This window comes from Bolinopsis microptera, chromosome 13 (genome assembly GCF_026151205.1).
Source record: "Bolinopsis microptera isolate Bmic1 chromosome 13, MBARI_Bmic_1.0, whole genome shotgun sequence".
In the NCBI taxonomy this organism is placed as follows: Eukaryota; Metazoa; Ctenophora; class Tentaculata; order Lobata; family Bolinopsidae; genus Bolinopsis; species Bolinopsis microptera.
The window spans coordinates 7,967,646-7,988,770 of NC_087084.1; the positions used below are offsets into that span (position 1 = coordinate 7,967,646).

The 21,125-nt window shown below is 39.0% G+C and overlaps 1 protein-coding gene across 3 annotated transcripts in view; it reads left to right on the forward strand.

Moving 5' to 3' along the window:
• The window catches only part of LOC134824961 (ATP-dependent RNA helicase DDX3X-like), a 70,105-nt gene extending 49,786 nt beyond the window's left edge, over positions 1-20,319 (forward strand). The window contains exons 1-17 of one of the 3 annotated variants that reach the window (XM_063836992.1): positions 2,515-2,518; positions 5,024-5,068; positions 5,401-5,603; positions 5,952-6,092; positions 6,320-6,514; positions 7,140-7,272; positions 8,227-8,400; positions 10,937-11,053; positions 11,723-11,878; positions 12,120-12,269; positions 14,383-14,542; positions 15,349-15,422; positions 15,643-15,750; positions 15,969-16,068; positions 16,236-16,395; positions 16,516-16,799; positions 18,099-20,319. In XM_063836992.1, the coding sequence (XP_063693062.1) occupies positions 5,027-5,068; positions 5,401-5,603; positions 5,952-6,092; positions 6,320-6,514; positions 7,140-7,272; positions 8,227-8,400; positions 10,937-11,053; positions 11,723-11,878; positions 12,120-12,269; positions 14,383-14,542; positions 15,349-15,422; positions 15,643-15,750; positions 15,969-16,068; positions 16,236-16,395; positions 16,516-16,799; positions 18,099-18,130 (2,229 nt within the window). In that variant the 5' untranslated portion in view covers positions 2,515-2,518; positions 5,024-5,026 and the 3' untranslated portion in view covers positions 18,131-20,319. Of the gene's footprint in view, positions 1-2,514; positions 2,519-5,023; positions 5,069-5,400; positions 5,604-5,951; positions 6,093-6,319; positions 6,515-7,139; positions 7,273-8,226; positions 8,401-10,936; positions 11,054-11,722; positions 11,879-12,119; positions 12,270-14,382; positions 14,543-15,348; positions 15,423-15,642; positions 15,751-15,968; positions 16,069-16,235; positions 16,396-16,515; positions 16,800-18,098 lie in introns of those variants that run through there. The other 2 variants (XM_063836991.1, XM_063836993.1) reach the window with 2 other exon arrangements.
• The last annotated feature ends 806 nt before the right edge of the window (positions 20,320-21,125 follow it).

Here is a 21,125-nt window from a genome sequence, read left to right on the forward strand (position 1 = left end):
CAATTCCATAATATGCCAATTTTTGAAGCAATATTTCATGATTCACTGTGTCATGTAGACCTTGGTCTACATATATATTAAATTATTAACCATTCATTCTGTATGTGCACGAAAATTTATTTCAATCAAATACTAGGTGGCCTAGTGGTTAGAAGATCCGCCTTGTGCGCCGAAGGTTCAGGATTCGAATCCCAGTGTCATATAGTCTAGGGAGTAGCTAAGGATCCATTGGATTTATAATGCGATCTCCTCGGTCGACTCAGCCGAATGATAGGAAACTAAAATGAGGGTTTCAAGAAACTTCCTAGGATACTCCTTTAGCTTCTATTCAGTGCATACTATTAATGCACCACACCGCTACACCACACCGCTACCTCCACTGCACTAATAGTTATACAATAAATTCTACAATCCTAATTTTGTGTCGTGATGGAGACCGGTGTTCATACAAAACATTTACTAGGTTGCCGTTTGGTGTGAGCAATAGCGAACAGCACGCACACTCCTTTGCCCCGTCAACCTATATCTAATTAGTATTATTAAATCTAACCTTAAAAAGCACATGCTATCCCTCCAAAATCGAGGTGACCCTAATATATGGTAACTAATCTATATTATATCTCAAATTCTACATCTGGTACGGCTCTGCACACATGATATCTCTCTCTGCCATGAAACATGGCTAACCTTTCAAACTATGATTTAAAACATAAACCTAAACTAAAACTCAACTGGGCTCTCCTATGTCACCAAACTAGACCAATAAGCAATTTTAGCTTAGATAATTATATTTTTCTATATTTGTATAATAAGTTTTATATTGACGTAGTGGATGGTTGAGGGGGTTTCAAGCACAGGTCACTCTCAAATCCTAAAGATAAGCAGTGGCCTTCGGCACTTGAAACCTCTTCAAACCTCCCCTGATTTATTTATTATTGATATTGTTTGATTGTGCCGTAAAAATAAATATTTGTTTTATTAAATATTTGTTTTATTAATCTATTTAAAGAGTGACAACCATACTGCACATTGAATTAGGATTCCGTTAAATATCAAATTGATTTATTGTAAACTTGTTTAATCTGTAATAAATGGCATAAAATTGAAATTTTTGTTTAACTGATTTTTTGTTCATGATACTGTAAACAAATCCTCATCTAAATTGAAGTTCTATTTTATCTAATGAAGCAAGATTTTGAGCCAGAAGCTTATTAACGAGTGAATAAAATCCCAGACGTCCGAAAAAGCCTTCGTATCAGCTGCCACAACCTTTGCTCAAGTTTCAAAACATACTCCAGACCAGCCTATTGACAAAGAAAGATCTAAAAAATTCCTGAGATGCCAACAGTTGTTGTGTGTCAGCATTTTCGTCCATAGACCATACACTCTTTAAGATAAAGCTCCTCCTTTGAGATGATTTGATTTTATTTACTCGTTAATGGCAGTTAGTATTTCTATGAAGCTTCATGTAAAAGAAAGATTAAGTATTTAAAACAGGGAAAAGGTCATTTGTACCACTTATATACTAAACAATAAAAGAAAAGAGGGCCAAGGGATGCAAGGGTTACGAAGCGTCTTCATAAAAAATCTCCACGAGAGTAGATTGTCTGATAGGTTTTGCATGAACTAGGCTCTACTTTTCACTACTTTACTGTTACTATAACTTAGAACTTGGGTGTCAGATGTTAGCAGGTTAAAATTTACTTAACAATGAATAGTGGGATGTGATGGTCATGAAGGGAGCCATTTTTTGGTTCATGAAATTAAATGCTGATAAGCCAGGACATTATTATTTAAATGTAATTTATAGGCTGAGAAAGCATCATCCTTTTCATGTACACTGTACTGTAAAACTCAATATACCTCACCTTGATTTACCGAAAACCCTGATTTACCCAACCATTTCCTCACCTCCAAATAGGGCTTTAATGCACATATTGTAAACAAACAAAATCACAATTTATTCCTTTCCCCCAACATAACACTCTGCAGTCTGCAGTGAACTGGTATTTTACTCTATTGATAATTTTGAAACAATGGAAAGCAATATGGGAATTGGGATATATAAATCCTTGCACCCATACACTGTTATGTAGAAGCCCTCAGGCCCTGTCAAAAGATGTAAAGCTTTCCAAAGTAACCCTGTATATTACACTTCAAATGATCCCAGGGGGACTCCCAACCCACCGCTTGTTGATATACCTTTCATAAGCCACTTTCATAAGCCACTTTGGTCTACTAGCTATGAGATGTCTGAGCTAAAAAGTTGGGTCCCTCTTATTATCCTTTTATATATCTCGTCAGAGGTATGAGCTCATTAGCTATGTTTCAACTTACTACACTTCAAATCATAGTTTTATAAAATAAAAAACACTCATCAAAAAGCAAAAGTTCAAAATTAAAAGACCATATCACCAATCACAAATATCGGATTAAAATAGGGGGAATCAGCTGTTGGCTGCCAGAAATCCTGATCTTTGATAGCTTAGAACCTATGTAATAGTTTATACATTTATTGGTCCACTTGAGTTCAGTGATGCCGGGGGGGGGGGGGGGGGGGGGGGTCATACACTTAGTACCGTACGTGACGTTGGGGTGGGTCATATTTTATTCCAAAACACAGTTAGTATTTTTGTACTAAGTGGTCGGTCTGCTGCTCATTTTATCTCCGAGAAAAACAGTTAGTGCATGGTACTAAGGGGGGTGTCCAACCCAAAAAAAACCCATTTTACCTCTAATTTCAATTTTGGAAATTGGTTTCATTGGGTTTTGAGGTTTTTTCGGGTTTTTTTTCGGTTTTTTAAATATATTGCGCTGTTTATACTTTTTCAATTCATCTGCGATAGTGAAGTCCTGGCCGTAGGCACGGGTTACACCAGTTCTGTATTGCTGTGTAAATTTGATTCTAATTCTAATTATAATTCTCTCATAAAATGATTACCTTACAAGACTTTTTTGTGGCGGACCAATTTGCGACGACCGAACTTTTGGAGGTCCGAAAATATGGCGAAATTGAACAAAAACCGTCACATTTCGGACGTCACAGAAAATAAGGGTATTTTTCATCATTTTGTTTTCTGACACAAAGGATTCAAAATTTTCTAAAAATCGGTAAAATCATGTTGAAACAAAATGAAACTTATAAATCGATTTCTTCATCTTCGGCGGTCCGGCTCGACTCTTTCAGTTTCACGCTGTTCTCCAGTGTACTCCCAGGAGTAAGATTCTCGGATAAGCTGCTTCATCTTGTACACGATGTCTCCGAGGCCTTTGAAAGTAAGTTTCAACTTGACTTCCAATCCACCGGAGGGTATTATAGGGGAACGACGGTGTCTGCTATCCTCAACAACTCCATTAATTTCCCCACCGTGGCACATGAAATAGTGACATTGTTTACTAACTTCTAACGGAATATGTCCGACGGTTACCAACTGTGGAACAAGCAAACCTCTTCCGTCCTTTATCCGCTTCACGGCACACGCATACCGATCATGTTGAAGAGACACATTGTTAGTTTCCTAATGGATAGTAACCTTCTCACCATCGTAGATATCAGTCCATGTGGTTACTTTTCCGGAACAAGATCCTTTTTAAATTGACTTGAGTAATAAGATGATTACTGATTAGTGCTGATTTTAGTATTTCAATCTAAAATCTAAAATTTACTCTACTGATCAATGACAGTATATATCTGCATCACATGACTTATTGAGTTTGGTATTAAATTGTTTATCTTGACTTAGTCTCTTATAAGACGTTTATGTAATTTATTGTAAATTTAAAACGTATTACTTGACATTAAATTCATGGAATATTGTGTTTATTTGTCCCACCATCAAGGGTCGACCGAGTCCTCGGCCTCGGTTTTACCGAGGAATGGCGATTTTTCCTCGGCCTCGGCCTCGGTCAGGAGGACAATTCCTCGGTTCGCCTCGGCCTCGGTCAAAAATAGATTCGAAATTCCTCGGCCTCGGCGAAATTTGACGATTTTACCGAGGATTTGACCGAGGATTTTTGTTGAAATTTTGGGAATTTTTCTACAGACTTACAGAGGTTAATGTAAACGAATTTGTAAAATTGAAAATAAAACGACCAATTGACCAGGACACAAAACTAAAAATATCATAGTCTAAGATTCATCGTCTGATGAAATGACAATATCTGAGCACTCTGAATCAGAATAATCTTCTGTGCACAGCTCAGAAGGGGGACAGTCCTCTTTATTTGGGGCTTCAAATTCATTTGGACAGGGGCCGAAGTCGTCCCCAAATGTTCCGATGTTCTTTTTGAGAAACAAGCACCCCTCAAAGTTTGTTGGCTTAAGGCTACAAGATGGCTGCCGGAGCTAGAGTTTTTGGTTGTACCTGATGCACCGACACCATCCATCTCACCACGCTTCTGATAGAATATTTCAAATTTCACTGTCAATTACTCAGATCCTGCCTGGGCATGCCCACTCCTGACTCTTGGCGAACTTGCCCCTTCATAATGATTGTAGCGTGTGTACACAGTATATTAGTACACAGTACAATCTAGGTACAGTGCGCTTTTCCTAATAAACAATGCCCTTTTTCCCAACAATTTTTCTGCCAAAATTCCTCGGCCTCGGCCTCGGTCAAAATTTGCACTCCTCGGCCTCGGCCTCGGTCAAAAAAAAGAAACCTCGGTTGTCCTCGGCCTCGGTCTTAACTAACTGTATTTTACTCGGCCTCGGCCTCGGTCGAAAATCCTGCCCTCGGTCGACCCCTGCCCACCATCATATCACTAACTTTTCAAGAACAAAATGAATCGATGAAGCCACAATTATTGGAATAAGCTAAAAATAATGCGATGGATTCTATTACGACGACCGAAATTTTAGCGGTCCGAAAATATGGCGAAATTTCAGGAAAACCGTCGCATTTCGTACGTTATGAAAAAGTCTTGTAAGGTATTTAATGCTTATTATTCTAGTTTTGCATCTTGTGGTTAATATGATTAGAATATTAAATCTTCTTTATTTTGTAACTGAACATTTTCACACAGTATGAGTATTGTCTCAAACAATGGATCCGGTTTAGATCAGCAGGTAATTATTATTGTTAAATCTAAAATAGCTAATAATTTAAATAATTTTTAAGGTAAGAGTTACATATATATGTATATAATGTGATTAGATTTGCCTGAACAATAGACTAGTATGCTTTAATATAAAAGTGCATGATTTTGACGGTTTCATAAGTTAAAGAATTTCATTATAATCAACACAAGGTAGTTAGTGAATAAATGTATTAATCGGTTGTAGTTAATTCGATTAAATAGAATTTAACATGATATGCAATGTAACATCGAATGTAATTGATAAACTAAATCCGCTAATAAAAAACTTGATTTTATTTATTAATTTATTTAATGTTTCAGTTAGCTGGTCTAGATATCAATAAAGACTCGGCCGGTCGGGGTGGCCGGGTGGGGGCCTATGTGCCCCCACACCGCCGAGACGGTGACGGTGATGGTGACGGTGACACAGGAAGCAACAGTGGGCGCTCCGACTCCGGCAGGCGCAGCAAGAACTCCGACTATCGCTCCAATGACGACGTAAACGGTGGTGGTAGGAGCAGAGGGTATGTTCATTAATAATAATTAACAATAATTAATAGTAATTAGCAGAGGGTATAGTATGTCAGGGAACTGAGTAATTAACTAATTAAGATCGAAATAGAGGGTATTTTTTGAGAACTGATAGTAATATTGAAAACAAGCCAAGCCTAGGGGAGAGGGGTTTGAAACACTTTATGCTCCTGCAATTACTACACATGTGTTGAAATGATTTCAGAGGAAGGAATTAGTTCTAGAAAGAGACTAAAAATCTGATTTACATTATCATAGTATTATTTGTGAACCGAGTTGCAATATTTACTCAAAAAGTAAGCTAAAACAATATCTATAAAGTAAATTAAAACACCACTCAGAAACCGAGGAGGAGGAGGAGGCGGCGGCGGAAGGAATAGCAGAGGTAACCACGACAACGGCTACAAGCGTAGTGACTCTGGCCGTAGTGACTCCCGCAACGGCGACTACAGAAACGGCGGAAACTTCAGGTCCAATGACAGGTATTACCATATATGGGCACCACGTGCTCTATTACCATGTATGAGCATCACTTGCTTGCTCAATGTACTAATGTACCAGGAACAATCGAGTATATACTTACTTGAGCGATAAATTAATCACGTTTTCTGTAGAATAGCGATACAACGATGTAATTGTTCGTATTAATTAACTAATTCGCATTAATTAATAAATCTACCAATTAACTAATTAACGTTTTCCTTTAAAGGGAATTTGACAGGAGTGACAGCAGAGACAGCTACAGCAGGAGTGACAGTAGAGGAGGGGAAGGAGGGTACAGAGGAGGAGGTAACAGCTACGGTCGCAAAGATGACCACCGCAGTGACCGCCGTGGTAACAACTCTCGGGATCGTCTTGTCGCTGATTGGTCCAAACCCAAACCCAAGAATGAGGCTCTTGAAAGGTAGAGTCTAGTTTTATTGGTTGCACAGTGGTATTTGGTTGTGCATTTTATGTCTTGTTCGTGTTTTAAATTTGAACTGATTTTTTTCGAGAAGTATAAGATCATAACTAACTGTAAATTTCAACTAACTCGCGGCGAGTTAGTTGAAATATAATTAGTTACTCGCCAGTCCAAATGCTCATATTCTGAACTCAAAGCGTCTTTTACCGGACTAAAAACCTCCTCCACTGCACTAAAAACCTTCTCCACTGGACTAAATATAAGTTCTCTTCCAAGAAGTGTCACTCCAAATGAACTGTCCTAAGTGTCAGATCTTTAATCTAGGAAAGACGGACATAAACTCATGAGTTGGTTGAAATATACATTTTTCCAATTTATAAAAAAAACGCAAGAGGATATTTTCTAAATGTTTCAACAATTTCAATGAGGAAACGACCGTAACGCGTTATGTAGACTATTAATAAAAATAGACCTAGAAAACAGGAAAGCTAAAGGATGTCATTTTCAGTGTTCTGAATTTACAATGACATCATCATATTCCGAATTATGACGTCATCATATTCCGAGTTATGACGTCATCATATTCCGTCATCATAGTTCGTAACACGTCATCACTTTCACTCAGGGACCTGTTCGGAACTGGAAACACAGGTATCAACTTCGACAAGTACGAAGACATTCCTGTTGATGCGACTGGTAACGATGTTCCTGAGCCAATCAAGGAGTTCTCTGACATTAACCTGGGCGAGATTATCCAGGTTAATTCTATACCATTATACAATATACATAGTACATTATATAGTACATTGTATACATTTTATACATTGTACATCATACATTGTGTTTACAAAAAATGTCTCTATGGTTCAAATCTTTAACTAGCACTTGAGCCCCAAGCAAGTCCCATTTAGGCCCCATTTAGAAATTAGAGTTTAGACCCTCACGTTAAACCATTATCCGGTAAGCTAATAAATATTAGATCTAACTTATACACTATCTAGCACACTTGCGTGGTAATGTATATTACACAACTTAACACTGCCCCCACTGCACTATATTATATAGTGGGGGCAGTGTATATATAGTCTATATATATCCTTCTGTTTACTACACGCAATTAAACATCCTGGTGGGTGTTAGTAAGCTGTAAGGTAAATATTTAGACAGTTTTAATACTTTCAAGTTTCAACACTACTATTATATAATAACAAATAATTTGAGGCTTATGTCACTGAAGATGATGCCTTGCAACATGTTTGACGATAGCCTGTAAATTGATAGTTTGATCTCAGTATTTACAACAAATCATCTAGCTTGATTGATTTAAAGAGAGAATTAAATTCCTCATTAGACAGTAAGTTTGGCATCATGGTGTATTGCTGAGATGGAATGTCCCTAAGTGGATTCTACGATATGTAGCCACTCGTATTTTGGTCACGTGTTAAAGGGGAACACCTTCAGTACCATATCAGATATCAATGTTGGGAAGATAGTTGAATGAACAAAATATGCACATTGTACATCATGGTGTATTGCATAGTACATCATGTATATGGACCTTTGATGATAAATATACTGTTTCCGCTGTTTCATTTTTATTCTCCTTGAAAGAAAGATAAAAGTGAATGATGTACCACAAGGATATATACTATATAATAACAGATACATTAAAGATAATATCTCCAGTACCTCTAACCATATCTTATTTACAGGGAAACATCAAGCTGTCTCATTACGCCAGCCCCACACCAGTACAGAAATATTCCGTTCCCATTATCAAGGGAAAGAGAGATTTGATGGCATGTGCTCAGACTGGTTCTGGTAAAACTGCTGCTTTCCTCCTCCCTATACTTTCCAGGATCTGTGAAGAGGGTCCTGCCCAACAGGTTATTTGTGTTTAATTAATTAGTAAATTAATTTAGTTAATTTTAGTATGTTGTTTCGGTTTCTGTCCTGGAGCAGGTTCATAACAGATGAGTTTGCTGCAAACAATAAATGTTTCATGTCTGGGTTGTTAATTCTGTAAACTTGAACTTTTAAAAGAACTAAGAAATATTTTTAAATTGGATGTTTTGAAGTGGAACAGGTAAAAACGATATTTCTTCATCTGACCGGGACACCTTGCCTTCTTTGAAAATATAATGTAATAAACTGCCCTGCCCATGCACTTAGTGCATACTTAAAAGTATAAAAATAGCTCTGGTGGAAAAAACGTGTGGTAAATTTAAGGCGGACATCATTCAAATAGTTTAAAGATGAGACTCCTTCATTAGTGGCATCTTTAAGTGGATATGCTGGTGATGGTGTGATGATGTTTAGGGGGGGGGTGGGGGTGCCGGGGGGTTCATGACCCCCCCCCCCCCCCCCCCCTGTTTAACGAAACCACCCACATTTTAAAGGGGCGCGGAAACTCACATGTTTTTTCAACCTTGAGTAACATTGGGAAAATGGTGCACATTGTAGACCCTGAAAAGTATATAGTGTACTATTCTTTCATTATAAGATACATATAACATATAATTACCTCCAAGGCATAAAATATACGACACGCACGTGATCTACATAAAATATCCACACCGTCACGTACGTTACTCACTTGAAAAGCAAAGTTGATTATATTGCCATTTATTTATAGTACTCCAGAGAATGTTCGATTTTCTTACATGCTTACATTTTATGATCATTTGATGTGCAACACAAATTGAATGTTTTACGAACTACAACCGTGATAGCCGAAACAATATCAATAAATACGATTTAATATTTTTTTCCGTTTTACATAAAATAACTAGATGGAGGCAGGAGGTGACCGGGACATGATTTTAGGCCTGACCGGGACCGGGACCGGGATACAAAATGTGACTTGACCGGGACCGGGACCGGGACCGGGACCGGGACTGAGATTATCAATTTACCGTGACCGGGACCGGGACCGGGACCAATAATTTCTGGGATTTCTATCTTACCGGGACCGGGACCGGGACCAACAATCCAATTTTACCGGGATGACCGGGATGACCGGGACCAAAACTGGTATTCTCATATTGAAAGCTGCAACTTTCATTTACATTATAATTGAAAAAAAAACCGTCAATATGGGGCATGGGCCTAATGTACTACACCAATAATGTTCATGTACTGATTACTCAAGTTCACCCTCATTCCTCATTCCTCGATCAATGATCCCTCAAATTATTTAACAGTTTCATTCTCCAATTCCAATTGACAATTGGGCGTAGCCCGAGTTGAAAACTTGATGTTAGTTTGCACTTATGAGTTATGTAACGATATTAGTTACCTAAACTAGTAAACTTGTTTAGCAATTTTAAACATTGTTTTATTTGGCTCAGAGGTTGTTTAAAGATGAAATTCACAATGAATGAAAGTAAAAACTTAAAATCACAGTGAATGAAATTATGTAAAAGATCCCGGTCAAAATCCCGGCAAATTTGAGTGATTGACCGGGACCGGGACCGGGACTGGGACCAAGAATCCTGAATTAACCGGGACCGGGACCGGGACCGGGATCATAAATCAGCATTTGACCGGGACCGGGACCGCGACCGGGATGAAAAATTTGACTTGACCCGGTTGACCGGGACCGGGACCGGGACCGGGATAGCTGAAAATTGCCAATCCCGGTACCGGGATTCCCGGTACCGGGAATCCTGGTCACCTCCTGGATGGAGGGCTGGTTAAGCCAGGAAACATTTTCCACTTTGTCCACTAAGCTATCCGGAAACATTTGCAACCAAGTTATCCGGAAAAATTTGCCACTAAGTTATCCGACAACATTTGCCACTAAGTTATCCGGAAACATTTGCCATTAAGTTATCCGGAAACATTTGCCATTAAGTTATCCGGAAACATTTGCCATTAAGTTATCCTGAAACATTTGCTACCAAGTTATCCGGAAACATTTGCAACCAAGTTATCCGGAAACATTTGCCATTAAGTTATCCGGAAACATTTGCTACTAAGTTATCCGGAAATATTTGCAACCAAGTTATCCGGAAACATTTGCCACTAAGATGTCAGGAAACATTTGCCACTTTACTACACGGTAACACGTACAGTTAACTGTGTAGTGTTCAGAGAGTTCTTACGTCACCGCTATTATCTGGTTTATTGTGTTCTTGTGACACGTGCACGTCAGGTCGGGCGAGATAATGTTATCAGTTTTCAGCACCGTACATCACTGATATAATAATACATAATATTATATCATAACGCCTAGTATTATGTCTGATAATCGTGTATGATATAATATCCATTTGTTCCCACTTGATTTCTGTCTAATGTTCAGTTGATAATACCGATGAAAATGCAACAACGATTCAATATGTTGATATCATGTTAAAATATGTGAGTACGTTACGTTATGTTACGATAATATTTGAATAACAAATACTAAAACCACAGACACAGTCAGACAGTGGTAACGGGTACTACAACAGAAGGAGCTCAGCTACCCCTCTTGCTGTTATCCTGGCTCCAACCAGAGAACTAGCTCTCCAGATATACGAGGAAGCCAAAAAGGTTGGTTATTTGTTATTATCGGCCGTGTTATCTTATCAGGGGCTGATAAGATTCCGCAGTATTTGCAGAATGTTTTGTTTTTACAGAAAAGTTGCACTTGGTGAAGGGATTCACCAAAATTGGTGTTCTCAAATTTCTTTTTTATTGATAAGTTAATGAGAAACTCAGAAACTTCTTGCATGCCCGCAAAGAAATACATGTAGTCAGTAGTGGGATGCACTTAATTAATTAACCCCTTTGACATGTCCCTCCTACCTGAGCTGAGCTGTGTGACGTGTGTGTGCATTTTATACTAACCCCTCCCCCTCTAAACCCCCTCTAACCCCTCCTCCCCCTCTAAACCCCCTCTAACCCCTCCTCCCCCTCTAACCCCCCTCTAACCCCCCTCTAACCCCTCGTACTCCTTCCTCCCCCACTTCTCTAACCCCTCCTCCCCCTCTAACCCCTCCTCCCCCTCATCCCCCTCTAACCCCTCCTACCCCTCTAACCCCTCCTCCCCCTCTAACCCCTCCTCCCCCTCTAACCCCTCCTCCCCCTCATCCCCCACTAACCCCTCCTCCCCCTCTAACCCCTCCTACCCCTCTAACCCCTCCTCCCCCTCTAACCCCTCCTCCCCCACTAACCCCTCCTCCCCCTCTAACCCCACTTCTCTAACCCCTCCTCTCTCAGTTTTCGTACCGTTCCCACATGAGACCTGTGGTAGTGTACGGTGGAGCAGACATCTCAGGTCAGCTGCAGGAGCTGGGACGAGGTTGTGACGTGCTGGTAGCTACTCCTGGCAGACTTCAGGACATGCTGGAGCGACACAGGGTCGTGTTGGAGAAAGTGAGTGCTTTAGTTAATTGAGTAATTAGGTAATCAGTGGTGGATCTACCACTGGGAGTAATGTACCACTCTGGGATTGAGTTGCAATAATTATTGGATCCAATTTCATCGAGTTAGTCTATCTCTTATTCGCAACAACAATCATCAATGTAATATTTACTGAATATTATCAATAACGTTTCAATGATTTAATCCGTTTAATCACCCCTAATTACCCCTAATCATCCCTAATTACACCCAGGTCCGGTTTGTTGTCCTTGACGAGGCTGACAGGATGTTGGACATGGGTTTCGAGCCTCAGATCAGAAACATAGTTGAACAGCGCGGTATGCCCGGTGTTGGTGTCAGGCAAACTCTCATGTTCAGTGCTACTTTCCCTAAGGAGATTCAGGTTTGTTTGTTTGTTTGTACGTTAGGTTTTGTGTATGTTTCGTGTTTGTTTGCTTCGTGTTTTTCGTGATATTGTGTTTGTTAGCGTGTGTATAGATTTGTATTAGATTTTAGTTTATGATGTCATAAATTACTGACTGTTTGTTTTCTGAAGAGTATGTTAGTGATATGTCACGTGTTCGTTACACACCTGTTACTCTATAATGTGTGTACTTGTACACCTGTCTCTAGATGGAACCTACGTGACATTTCACTTCACGTCGTTACAGAAGATAGAATTTAACATGGTTACATACCAAAGGTACATACCGTATAGTACATAGTTACATACCATATAGGTACGTACATGCGGTTAACTAATCGTGGAAGAACCGTGTGATCGGTATATATATATTCTTGATATTTATTGAAAAGTAGTGTGACGGTGATTTATAAGTTGGCGGAAATGTAACATAATATCAACCTGATAAAAGTAGATTTAGTATGTATGTAATGTGTGCGTGTGTCTTGAAGATCGTATGATTAAATATTATATGAATTCTTTCGTATTTTTTATTCTGTAAACTCTGAATTTATAATTGGTGCACAAAATGATAAATATTCAGAATTTATGATATTTCCTGGGATTTAATTTTGATAATATAATATTTACATTATCTTTGATATAATTCACTGCATTATATACTAGAAATTATAAATTATAAAGATGTTTACTGAAATAAGAAATTATAAAATTATTCAAACAATACATATATATAATATACACATAATGTGTATAATTTATATGATACATAGGTCATCGGATCCTTATTTTACCACCCTTGATCGTTTAGCCTTTTATTTGCGCATGCGATCTTCAAATATATTAAAGTAAGAACGTTCGCGTTATGCGTAAGGAATCTGAAGATATTAATTTGCTAAAATACCTGCGGATCTAATATTGTACGGCTACCTTCAGGCATATTCCCTAATAGATATTTGTAGCGTTGTGGCATTTATTTCATGTCTTTACCTCATAACGCTCAAAAATTGAAAATATCTCTTTTTAATATCAATTTGAGCTTCTTTCACTCGAAATGATGTATCTGTCCTGTCTGCATTATTGTGACGTGTTCGTATAAGCCTCTAAAATAACAACGTGAACAATAACCATACACCATGACATGTTTTACATGTGTTACCGTTCTTATTATTGCGGCGCGGATACTTAGTTTGGGATCGTTCAAATTTTAAGGGGCAGTAAAACTAGCGGGTTGCGATGAATGGGAACTTGCCACTCCATGGAAAATATATTGGCTCTGTTACATCGCTTTATGTTAATATAAAACTCCGTGACTTTAAAGGAATTGAGATCTGACAACGCTACACCTCAGATTAATGAAAAGCAATGATAAAGTACTATATACATGTAGTATAACCAAACACTTGCAAATGTAAAATATGATATAATCTACTATAGCATGCAAGATGAGCTGAAAACTCAAATACGACAACTAAATACGCTATACATGCGTGTCTTTCATGTTAAAGTAGCTAACAAAATTTAAGTAATCATAAACTTCACAACTATCTCCGTGCTACCACGGTATTACAAAATCTGAAAATGGGGGTAAAATGTGAACATTAAAGGCTTGCATTGAAGCATTGAATTGAAAGCTCTTGCTACTATTAACTTTGACGTATATGTTTCAAGAACCCACCTCCAAGCCTTGGATAGTTTGTATGCAGAAGAATATAGTGATCTTTGGACATATCCCCTGACTTTGCTTTAAGATAACCACATATTGACATATTATCACAATATGTGATTATCTTATACTAAGTCTGAGATTACTCTCATAATATACATAATATTGTGGGAGTATAGAACTATTCCATCCTATAAAAGTAGAGTTCTAGCTTTAGGAAAAAAACACCTAACAACGAGTTAAAATATAGTGAGTTGTTGTTCTTTTAAGACAAAATTATCATCAAAAAGGATTGAAATATTTGTAAAGAAAAATATTGATCCACTGACCGATCGTTCCATGTCAACTCATACTCACAGTCTCAATTGCATGCTTCAGACATTTTCAAGTAAATATTTCAACTATTTCACATTGTAAATATTTCAGATGCTAGCTCGAGATTTCCTGGACAACTACATTTTCTTGGCTGTTGGCCGAGTTGGCTCTACCAGTGAGAACATCACCCAAAAGATTGTCTGGGTTGAGGACAAAGATAAGAGATCTTTCCTCCTTGACCTCCTGAACGCTGTTGGTAAGTCGCCAGTTGGTAAGTACTTTGAGATACTTGGATTATTATTTTCCCTAACAAACCTTACTGTTATAAAATAGCGTGTAAAAGTCATCCCCTGACTTTATCACGGGTGTGGCCTCTTGGTCACTAAATTCTGCTTTCTATATGCTGTTTAATACGATTAAGTGCCTAACTAAGTAAGCTTAATCTCTCATTACATAAGGTGTGTTTATTTCCGTTAAAATGACTCCAACTTGATAAAGATGTGACGTCAGATAAAATCTGCTGATATCATAATGTGTGATATTTCCGCGGTGAGATTTCTCTGGTGATTTTTCTCCAGCTAGTGAATGATGGCGAGATCACCGAACCTCTAGAAATCATATTTTGCTGCAAATCTATTGGAAGTCAAGCTCCATTGCATTGATTTTTCAAATTATATCCATAGTCCAATAAAATTTTGGGCTAGAAGGCAGTCAAAAATAGCAGTGCGTGAGTAAAAACCGTCAGCACTCTACAAAAAGATAGCGCAAAACTGTAAAAAGTACACAACCGTTAGAAATTTTGTGCGCGGCTTTTTCGCATTCGTCACTGATCATCTGACACGGTTTGGCGTCATGTCGTGTGTTTTTTACCCTCCATGTTTTCTTAATTTTCTCTACGAAAAACAATGCTACAATAATCTTGTTTCTATTGATTGGGCTATAATTGATGGACCTTACATTAAGCTTCAGTGTAACCCACTCTGTGGAAATGTACTTCCAGCAGGAAACACTAAAATTGGAGTAAGTTCGATTAGTTGGGTGACACGTCAATTTATCTTACGTGTTCCCTTTGTTCAGGACCCGAGTGTTTGACATTAGTGTTTGTTGAGACGAAGAAGGGTGCTGATTCCCTTGAATGGTTCTTGTGTCAGGTATGCTATCATTTCCGCTGTAAACTGCTTATATTGTAACAACAGCCAGCATGCTCATTGTTTAGTAATTTTATTTATTCAAACTGGGCCGACCTGGATCACGCTATCAGCATACAATCAAAGTCACATCGTTAAATCCAATTTCTCAGCGTTTTATCCAATCGGTACAATTACCAACTTTTTTACCCACACCGGAAATTACTAACATTATATTTGTCAGGAAAATTATCCAGCAGCCTCTATCCACGGGGACAGGACTCAATCTGAGAGAGAAGCAGCTCTTCACGCCTTTAAGAGTGGTAACAACCCAATTCTCGTGGCTACTGCGGTAAGAGAATTGACAATATATTCCAAATCTGTTCTGATCCAATGAAGTCACGACTAAACCTTACTTTACCATGCTTCTTGCAACCATACGACATCTCTCGTGTTGACGGTTCCATCGCTTAGCCACACTATACAGCTCATAATGTATTTAACGTAAGCTCTGGCCACACCCCAAATCTTACATAGAAGTGGTTGAGAGTAACATTTTATTGGATACAGGTGGCTGCCAGAGGTTTGGACATTCCCAACGTAAAGCATGTTATCAACTACGATATGCCCTCTGACATCGATGAATATGTCCATCGTATTGGTAGAACTGGTATGTACTAGCTAATTTGGTATTTGTATTTTAAGTGTAATCACGTATCTTTGGAAATTTGAAAAAGGTTTAGACTTAAAAAACATCTCATGAAACTAACTCTGATATTAATTTGCAGTGAACCAAATTCCATAAAATGTAAGCTAATTCCCCCCATTTCTCTAAAGGTCGAGTGGGTAACCTGGGTCTTGCGACGTCTTTCTTCAACGAGAAGAACATGAACATAGCACGTGATCTGATGCAGATACTCACGGAATGTGACCAGGAGATGCCCAGCTGGATGGACGGGGTGGCAAGAGAACATTCCAACCGAAAGTCGCACAGAAAGTTAGTTTCGTTTTACTGACGATTATTGTTCAGCGAGTAGATTAAATATAGGCAAAACTTAGTGAGGGGAATGCAAGCATCATTCGTTCTTTGTAATTCTCAAACATTTCATAATTTCAGGACATCCAACTTTGGCGGACGTGATTACCGTTACAATAGCCGGAACAACAACGACCATGGCGGCCACGGAGGTGGTGGTGGTGGTGGTGGAGGCGGCGGTGGCGGCGGCGGTAGCGATCGTGGTCATGGTGGAGGTGGAGGAGGACACGGTGGTGGAGGACACGGTGGTGGAGGCCAGGGACACGGTGGTGGTGGCGGCGGAGGCGGTGGTGGAGGCCGAAGTAATTACGGCAACAGCAACAACAACAGTGGAGGATATTCGTCGAACTACTCCGCGAATGCCGGTAAGTTGTCATTTCCCCGTCGTGCGATCCCAAAGTCCAAACTATTCCCGCAACTCCCAGTTTCGTACACTTGACTTAACTGACTTAAGGCGGGTAGTATTCCCGAGATCCATTGACAACAGTTCTCCACAGCTTTCTGTCCTCCATCAGTCTAGCTATCTCATCTACTGATTTCAGCCCAGTATCTGCTTTTAGGTTATCTAGTAGTGTTAAGTAAGGTCGCCCCCTGTTAGTATGCCCATGACTTGGCTTCCAGAGGATCAGTTTGTTCAGTGTCAGCCCCGGATGTCGGTGAGCATGACCTGCAAGTCTGAGCCTTCGTTGGGTTATCTTGGAGCTGACTTTGGGAAGATCACCGTACAGGCTGTGGTTGCTGACATGGTCACGATATTGATTGATGTTAAGGGCCATTCTTAACATTCGTGTATAGCAACCATCAACCATCTTCTCTAGCCTTTTCGTCATAGTCCAAGTCTCAGAACCGTATAGAAGCACCGACTTGACTAGTGCTGTGAACACTCTGGTCTTGATAGACTTTCTAAGGTTAGATTTCCAAAGTTTTTTGAGAGTGTGGCATGCTCCCCATGTTCTTCCTTTCCTAACCCTGATATCACTCTCACTGTCTCTGATTCTAGAACCAAGATAGGTAAAGTCTTCCACGTGCTCGTACAGCAACTAGACAACTCGTACAATTTAACTTGTCCCAAGCATCTAGATTCTCAGTTCGCCCAGTTTCCTAATTATATAGATTATCGGGTCCTACTAATTTCAAGAAAAATTTGATCTTTACTACTAAAGGGGGGGGGGGGGGGGTAATGACTACTTTTGGGGACTTGGGGAATTACGTCAACGATTTTACCCCGAGTCCCCATGATTTTTAGTCCCCATTAGTCTCCATTAGTCCCCATTTAGATGATTTTTAGTCCCCATTAGTCCCCAAAAGTCTCCATTAGTCCCCATTTAGATTTATCCTACTCTTATCTTGGACAAAACATCTCGATCGTATCGTTATTAAACTAACTTGAAAACCATAAATAACTGTCAAAAATTCTGGGGACTTATGGGGACAAATGGTGAATTACGTCAACGAGTTGACCTCTAGTCCCCACGATTTTTAGTCCCCATTAGTCCCCAAAAGTCTCCATTGGTAGTCATTTCCCTTCCCCCCCCCCCCCCCCTACTAAAGTCAACGAACTCATAAGTAATATACCTTTAATCTAGCAAGTTAATTAGCTATTTAATTTAAAATAGGTTAACATTTAAAATAAACCCCACTTTTACCAGCTCTATCCCTCTCAGGACCCAACGCTACTTCTTGGTGGGACGACTAACTCGACAGTCTACTAACTGTTCTCGTGACGTCACGACGACGTCACCTTTTGCGGTGACGTCACTGTCTGCTCTGATGACGTCACTGTTTTGCTGTGATGACGTCATGCTGTTATCTTGACGTTGTCACTCTCAAATGTCCCCTTTTAAAGACACTAGGTGTAGCATCTGGCCCTCTTACTTCGAGCTATATGAGGCCGCACGTGCGAGAGGTGACATCCTCTCAGAGACATTGTCACAACGTCACGTGTCCGAATGTCACGTGTCAGAGCCCGAACCCTGCTCTGTGCAGTGTCTCCACGGCGGTCTTCTTTATTGTTAGAGTTTACTGTTCCCCGGGCAGGAGAATAGTTTCCTAAGTTTTTTAGTGAGGTGATGGGAGGAAAATAACTCAGTAACTGCAGTTAACTAACTAATTAACTAATTAACTGATTAACAACAGATACCTCGGTGCTCCACAGTACGATAAGATACAGAACATTAACTGAGTTTTCCCCCTTCACCTCCTCAAAACTTAAATTTCTTTATCCTACTCTATCTGCCCCGACTAAACGGAAGATGACGTCATCACACGTGATATGACGTCACAGCACGTGATTTGCGTGTGCCTGTCATCAGCCGTTTTAGTTACCGTTGGTGCGGTTTAGGATACAAATTTATTCAATTGTGGTGTGTTTCTTACCATATTTTAATATCAGTTATTTTGTGCCGGGATATTAATCCGTGTCCTGATATAACATCAAGATGGTATCTAGTTCTTTTCACCAAGATATACTATATTTCTCACAATGCATGTATGTCGTTCCTCTCCACCCCTTACAAGCTAAATGTTTCTATCCTTATCACAGAGTTCGTTGATAGGTTACAGTTATAGGCCGTAAAAATATCAGATTTAAGAAAGTTATATTATGAGTCGGCATCACAAACTTAAATGTATAGTAGCCTTGGCATTCACATCTCACAGTAAGTTAGTTACAGCCAATTTCAAATCAATAAATAGTTGTTTCTTAACCATTGCACAACCTACTTTATAGTTTCCACTTGATAACTTCTACAACAAAGGTTGTGTTGCATACCAGCCGATTGAAACTGGTTGTACCGCGGGCACACACACTTATATATTGGTTTTATTATAGTAATAACGTTATGGTGGTAATATCATTTACAAAATTGTTTATTTTCCAGGGGGCGTTGTCCACGTGTTATTTAATAGTGTTTCCTTTTTTCGTGATGGTTTGATTTTTCGAGTCAACTATAAATCTTAAAGTTAAAGACTACTGGTTTGCTGCCATGGTAGCCTGTTGTTGGTAACTTGTTGTTAGTAACTTGTTGTCATGGTTACGATGAATAAGCTGACTACTAGGTAGTCCCCATGTGCTTAATTTAATATATCTGGTAGTTTTAGTCGACTATTAGCTGTTAAGAAATTGATGTTTTAAATTTAAATTTGATTTTATTGAAAGTGAAACCGCATAGATGTTCTCGATCGGTCGGAATATTGGTGATAATTACCGCCCCCCAGTGGTTTAAATTGTATCGTTGATTTCAATTTTAGGGAGTTGAAAACATTATATTATTATAATTTGTTATAATATTAAAAGCTATCTCTAATGTAATACAGGTATTACTATATAGCGTTTACAGAAAAAAGTGTTATAGTGTTATAGATGTTATTTTTTTAAATATGTAAATAGAACACACCACAATTTTTATGACCCGAAAATGAAGGCTCTCCCCTGGCAAGATTGGTCTGATTCTCCGAAATCGCACAACCAATTTCCCACCTGTTGGTATAATCTGCCAGAGAACGAGAGCTCTGATCGTACGAAGTTTTACGTTCGGGTGTTAGTTATGATCATGGGCCCACAAAACGGTGGTTGCAGCCTGAAAACTCGAACCACCCACTTGTACGCTACCATGATGATGTTGTAATATTTCGGGCTTTCTCTTCTGCCCGGAAATCTACCTGATTAATAATTCTAGGTCCTGAGCTCCTTGTCCGAGAGTGTTGCAAATTACAGTGTAATTTGTACAGATAACGACCCAGTGATTTCTACATCCCGTAGATGAAAAAATCATCAGCTGTATATCTCTCGGGTACTGGGGGTTTTGGGCACTGTTTCATTGGCTACTGTTATTTATGTATATAGATTGCTATACCTATTTGTGCTAAATTGTTTAATGTAGATAAGAGCGTTTTACTTGTTCTACACGCATTTATCGTATATTTATAGCGCACGTCTACTGATTGGCAGTTCTGATAACACACCGGTTACCTCATTGCTCATATCCGTATTATACCAAACGGTTGCAAGATATTGCGCGGCCGAACACTGGAACTGCCACTCATCTGCATCAGCCATCTATGACTATATCATTGGACGATATTTGACATTCCTTATCTGGACTGACAATTATGGACAGAAAGATTTGTTCGAACTTATATGATAGTAACCGACATAATGTTAACGCTGAGCTGAAAATTGGTGACATATGATCATGAATAATATTGATACATGTTTCGTATCCCGCCTTCGGCGGCGCGCGCTTCGCGCGCGAAAAGTGGCATGCAACGTATGTCAAGAATAATACGTAATAAAGTTTATTGCCTGGGACCCCGCAATTTAATTTTTATAATGTTCATAAACATATGTTTAAACATTACCTGGGGACCTCAGGCTATCATGTTCATAAACATAGAGATTCGGCGGAATGACAGGCTGAGCGCGGCCCAGTATAATAGTAAGTTCAAACACTGAATGTTTCAAATGAAGTTTTAGGGAAAATTGAAGGACGCAGTTATTTAAGCAATAGTAAGGCCGAGAGACAAAATGAATATTTTTGGTTTCATCCTTATGTGTTAAAAAAGCGTTTTGTAAATACTTATTCCACTGGGAAGTTTTAATGAATTATTTATATATAATGTATTGGATTTTACTAATTAATAAAATTGAATTCGATAAATTATTGTAGCGCGATGCGTTACTGTGCCGCGCC